General features: G+C 22.9%; 1 protein-coding gene across 1 annotated transcript; it reads right to left on the bottom strand.

Annotated features, from left to right (window-relative positions):
* Positions 1-1,886: 1,886 nt before the first annotated feature.
* On the bottom strand, positions 1,887-3,415 carry LOC113558538 (transmembrane protein 222-like). Its single transcript, XM_026964024.1, has 4 exons — positions 3,212-3,415; positions 2,483-2,693; positions 2,186-2,316; positions 1,887-2,108 (listed from the first exon to the last, which is right to left on the bottom strand). Exons 1-4 carry the CDS (start codon positions 3,280-3,282, stop codon positions 2,021-2,023), a joined length of 501 nt encoding a protein of 166 aa, XP_026819825.1. The 5' UTR covers positions 3,283-3,415; the 3' UTR covers positions 1,887-2,020.
* Positions 3,416-6,794: the final 3,379 nt, after the last annotated feature.

Below are 6,794 nucleotides of genomic sequence, written 5' to 3'. Positions count from 1 at the left end.
TTAAGTAATTAGTGTTAGTATTTTTTTAATAATATGTATATATACTTTTTAAACAAAACAAATTTTATTGTGAGTGAGATAAATTATTAACACATAATTTAATATTCTGTTTATTTTTAAATAAACTATTACGCATGATATTATTATATTTAAAATTTTAATTTTAATTGAAGCAATGAATTTCTATCATGAAATGATACTATATGATACTATGTAATATTTATAATATAAATAAGTGATGGCGAATTATTAACTACAATAAACAACGCTGTTGGAGATATCTGTGCCGTCAAAACACAAATCAAGCATAATATCATTTATATCTGGTACGAGCGGTATTTATAATATTGAAATGCATGATTTCTTTGAATTGAATCTTGTGGTGTAGTCTACAAAGGCAATAGTATTAGATTTGATGAGGAGAGGTGGTTTAGAAAAAATTACATATCGTTCTCTGCGTTGATCTAAATAACAATTTGATTGTCTAGTCATAAAATGAGTGTTGACAAAAAAAAATAATCTGATTAAACCTAAGTTTTTATTACTAAACATTTTGAGCAATTTATACCACTGGTTACTTTTATCCACTTAATTAATAGAAATATATTTTGTATGGATGGGTGATACATTACTTAATTAGATAAATGCTCAGACAATTTAGTTTTAGATGGATCCATGCATTCAGGCTTTATATTTCTAATATGTTTACTATATGGACATATGGTCTATATGACTATATGTCATTATCTCATAGAACTCTTATATCATTATTAGTCTACAATAATTAGGCTGAAAATAACTTAAATAAAAATGATGAAAATAAATAAATATAATTTAAAAAAGAGAGAGATTAAAAACTTTTTGGAGGCTACGCTTCAGTGCTGGATTTCTGCCAGATTTTTTTTATACATGTGAGAGGTGTCCTGACCTGATTGTTTTATGATTTTTTGTATTTTTCCCCACTTTTGACTCATTATTACTAAAATATAATTAAGTACTCTTTAAAAGGTTATGTAAATACTATATGAATAATTATCATCTATCAACATAAAAATAAACAATAATTGTATTATACTGTTATACTGTTTGACAAATAATACATATTAATTGTTAGTAATTATACCTGTCTAATAATAATAATAGTAATGAAAAAAAAAATTACTTAAAACATTTTATAATTGTTGTTTGATTTTAATTATATGATGTATAATAGTAAATATTACAATCTAAGCTTATAATTTATAACAATAATAAATTAGAAATAAACACAATATAGTACAAAAATGTATTTTTCAACCTTTTTTTTTATCAAATTTTTATTTTTCACAAATATTTACAATTAACACAGCTGTGTGCACATTTAATTAAAAGTTAAAAATAAAATCAATAACCTAGTAAACTAAACCCAGAGATTTATGGATAATTTGTGTAATCCCATTATTGAGTAAAAACATGATAATTGTAAATAGGTATTAAGTACTATTTGATATATTTGCCTTTGTAAGTATGTTATCTGGTTTTATATGCATTTATGTTAATATAATTAATAACTAATAAAAGTGCTAATATTCAAAATAATTTTAGAAAAAATAAGATATAAGATATTTTTGATCAGATAGATAAATAATATCATTAACAATAAATATACATATATATATATATATATATATATATATATATATATATAATATGATGTCATTGATCTAAATGTAATGTTACAATTTTGAATAATACATAAAATAATTTGTTAAAGTAAATAGTGATAATAAATGTTAAATACAAACATATAGATTACACATTTTATAAATTTAATATATAAAACAATGATTAATTCTTAAAATAATTTTTTAATATTTAAAAAAGTAGAAAAATATTTAAATGCATTATTTTGTTTCATACTGTATAAAATATAAATTATACAAAAAATGTAATATATTATTGACGAGATCTTTATGATACAATTTTATTGTTTAATGACCTCTTATAAAAATGTAAAAAGTTACTTCACAAAGTCACTATTTTAGAAATACTTTCCATATGAATAAAGTCCAAAACATACAAACACAAAAATGATAAATGGACCCCAAGTTTTAAACCATGCATTGCAACTAGAAATACAAATTATTTAAATTATTATTATTTGTTATATTTTGTAAATATAAATGATTAATTATATTGATTTTACCTCACATATTTTCCAAAAATAAAAGTGTACAAAGCTAATTTAACCATATTCCAGTTTTTGCTTTTACTGTAATTCATTAATGATAATGCCATGCCAACATGAGAGTGGCAGTTATCACACAAAAGGTTGTGCTAAAATAAACAATCATTAATAATTTAAACTAACAACTTAAATAATAAATTATAAGGATATAAAATACAATTTATAATTATATATACCAAACATTATATTATTTTGACAAAATTAAGAATAAAAAATCTATATAATATTAAAATTAAATAAATGTTTTAATATTACCATTCTATTAAAATATTCAATGGATGCCTCATTAACAGCTTTATCCCATGCTTTAGAACCACCAATTATAGTTTCTATATCCAACTGCCAGTACTTAGTAGGGTATCCAAAGGCCATATCATCTTCAGCAACATAAAATGATCCAGAAAAATCTCGTATTACTCCAGTAGATGTAGTAATTCCCATATGACCAATGAATGGAAATAACCAACTACAAATTGATCAGACAATATTTCCATTGAAAATCATAATATTAACAAGTTATATTAGTCATAGGTTAAACCAATCAGCTAAAAATGTTAGCAATGAATAATGTAAGCAAATTAAATTAAATCCACTTAATTCGCTAGAATTTTTTTAACTAAAAAATATTTGTTTAATTATAAAATATTAAGCACCTATTTTTATTTTTTTGCTAATCATTAACCATACTGATGAAACTTTTAGGGTTATCAGTTATATGTTTCTATTTTTTTTAATCATTTATAATACCTATAATTTATACTATGTACGATTCTGATATGACAAAATAGCCTGTTTAGTTGTAATCTTAATATTATAAAGTAATATGGAGTGCAACAAATGTACACTTTTCTAAAAATTAATATTAGATATTTCATTTCAATGCATTCATACATAAACAATGTCACAAAGAGAAATTGTTACAATATATATATATGCTACATAGATCTAAGACATTTAAGAAAAAATCATCAAAGGAAAACTCACCTTATAAATGGTATCGGAGTCCAAACAACACTGTGTGGATAACGACGAGTATAATGTTCATCAACATCCATATTTAAATATTGTATTTTAATAAACTATATTCTAATTTAATATAAATCAAAACGAATTCATAAGAACATGACAACATTAATACCTACTAAATTCATACACGTTCTATTCCCTATGACACGAAATTTTCTAACAAAATGCAGTAAGAACAACAAACGTTATCACTTATCACCATGATTAAAAAATACTGTGCTTATCACATTAATTTATTTGCTTATCAATTATCATTTTTTTTTTTTTATTTTATTATTTTGATCATAACACTATATAATATATTAGGTACTATTGGTATTAATTATTATTGTAATGCTCATACTCGTGATGTATAGCGAAACCAATATCTTAATACATAGTTGGCTGTGTACAAACGAAAATGACATTCTATGATGGTAGCTAGTACTGGTAATGTAGAGTCCAGCGTTTCCCGAAAGACAGTAAAAGTACCAATTCAAAATAGAACCGGCTTAAAGGCTAAGCAACACAACATTTTAACAACATGTTACAAAAAAATCTGGATTAGTATTATTATTAAATTTATGACAACCATTTATAGGTATAGGAAAGGCTCACCAAAATCCTGGGGCGTTGTAATAGTACATTAGTACGATTTAATAATAAATGGCTGATTCCTCTGGGAACAAGTAAACAATAAACAAACAAACTATCCCAACTTAGGAAATTCGGGGCCTAAAGCTTAATACTAGAGAGCTGTGAATCTAATGCACTAAAAAATCTTAAAAATGAATTTAAAATGCCAAAAATTCTAGTATAAAATGCACTTTGTGTGGTTTTTCTATCAAGTATAAAAAATACAAAAGTATAACTTATATAAAAATAAATTTTAAATAATGACAATAATGTACACAAATATAAATTATAATGAAAAATGTAATCAATGTTTAACAAGCGTATGTTGTTCGATGGGAGTAAGAAATGTTTGCATTTCATAACCTGTAGATTCTGTCAAAAAAAGTTTTTTTTTGCATATTAGTGCATATTTTGACTTTCAGAATATTTTAGTTTATGGTACATATTATAGAATATCTTAGCATATTTCCGTTATATTGGAATATATTAAAGGATATTCAGTATATATATGACAATAATCACGGACCGCCATACTGACTTTACTCCGGAAAATTTGGAAAAATATATTATTTTTTTTTATGTTTATGTAACATAAGATATAATAATATAAATAATAATAAATTATAAATTCATAATCAATAATCATATTGCATTTTTTTTTTTTACTTATTATTTAATATTATCAATATTTTTCAGAATATTTTTGGGAATATTTCATCAATTTTAGCTGCATATAAATATAATATTTCAAACGTTTTAACAGAATATAAATCCGGACTCTAGTAATCATATATACTATATAGAACATTATCTTTTAATGCTACTTACCGATTATGTTATAATTTATAATATATGCACATAAATACTTTAACAAAAATGTTTTTAATTTACACACTGTACTTAGAGTGGTGTAATAGGGAGTTTTTCTTTGTATCGATTTGACAATTGAATGTATTACATTTTTGTAATATAAAGGGTAAGTGCTTTGTAGAGATGTTTGCGTTGAATAAATAATCAGTATTGGCGTATAGTGTATACTACCTACTATAATCGTAAACTCATAACTCATAATGTTAGTATAGTGTTATACTTAATATATACTCATATATAAATAGTAGAATACCCTACTTCTCTCGGAAAATCAATAATTCATGTTAAATTAGTACTTCAGTAATATTAATATTAATTAATCTTGATGTTTGATGTTTGAAAGTCATATTTTGAAAATTCGTTCCATTAAGATTTGTATCGTTAACGAACATTCACAAATGTGGTGAAGAGTGAAGGGATACAGTCTATTAACTTAGGTATATATCTCTATGTGTCTATGTTCTATGTATAAGTAAATTGTTATTATTAGAACTAATATTATATCAAACATCTTGTTAAATTATTAAGTCTTAGCTACACAAATCGATTATTTTATAATTATTTAACTATTTAAGTATTAAATAATTTACAAATGTTCGTGATTTTAACAAATGTTGTCGATATTTGAACTTAAATTCGAATAAAAAGTTTTGTTTAATATTGTATAATACAATATAATATTTATTTTTTAAAAATTCTATAAATATAACTATTTATGTTGGATAATTTATTCAATTTCAAACTTTTGACCAGGTCCAAATAAAGTTTTTTAATACTTAAAAAAAACTTAAAATTTCAAATAGATACCAATAAATAGCTTGTAATGAATTTAAATTTATCGAATATACAAAATGATAACTAAGTGTAGAATGTTTCAAAATACTACAATTAAGTATTACTTATTAATTATAACAAAAAAAAAAAAAAAATTGAAATTGTTAATTCTTACGTGGATATCTTATTTACTCAAAATTTAAACTTCAGGCGCTCATATAAAATACCTATTTGTGGAATTGCACTTAATTTTATTGAAGTCAAAAAATATCTTTTAAGAAACCTTTTGTTAAATATTCAAACTGTAAGTATGAATAATAAAAACGTGATGGATAAATAATTTGCATATTTTAGCGAATTTGATGAATTTTGTAAAAATTTTAACTTTTACCACCTAAATATTGTGAATAAGTATTTTCAATATTTTTTAATTGGTGTATAAAACCTTATGAGGAAATTTGCAAGGTATACCATAAATTACAATTTTAGTATCTTTACCAATTACAAAAACTTTATAGGTAGATTTACTTTAATTCTAAGCGGATTGATTTTCAAACTTGTAGGAGGTTTTTGGTAGCAGATTTATGTTTTGGGGAATTAAAAGTAAAAAATTTCCAATAATCTCCTTTTAATTGAGAAAAGCGATAACCGAGATTTTTACGCTAAAACAGTTTTAGACAAAATTGATTTCTTTATTTTATTATATACCTACTTCAAATGACCTTAAAAATTTGACATTTTCACTGAGTGTTTTATGTATAGTAGTACTCGTATTATTATTTTTTATGTATAGTAACATTTTATGAATGCCAATAAAAAATTTAAATTGGGAAAATATGCTTGAAAATTTTACATCCGGTAACTCATAATTTTTTTTAATTAATAATTAAAAATATGAAAAATACAAAGAGAATATTTTTTGATAAGTAGTTGAAGTTTAAATGTTTAAATCTTAACAAAATTCAATATCATGAAAATATGTAAATTTTCTAATTTTAATATCATTAAACCAAAAATTATAGGAGTAAATTGGCCATTGGGGGACTTAGAGGGGCTTTTCTCCCTAAATATTTTAAATTTTTTCAAGAATTTTAAGATTATTCATTAGAGAAAATTATAAAATGTAAAACTTAATTCCTAATCAGGATATCCGATAGGTATGTGTTATGTAAACATAAAAACTATAAATATGTATGAATTTTGTATTGTAAATTTGTAATAAAATTAAAATGATTGAGCTATACGTTAATATTTTATAACGACAACAATAAAAAGTTATGTA

This window comes from Rhopalosiphum maidis, chromosome 3 (assembly GCF_003676215.2).
Source record: "Rhopalosiphum maidis isolate BTI-1 chromosome 3, ASM367621v3, whole genome shotgun sequence".
In the NCBI taxonomy this organism is placed as follows: Eukaryota; Metazoa; Arthropoda; class Insecta; order Hemiptera; family Aphididae; genus Rhopalosiphum; species Rhopalosiphum maidis.
The sequence above is the reverse complement of the archived record's forward strand: the minus strand, read 5'-3'. Positions and strand labels throughout refer to the sequence as shown.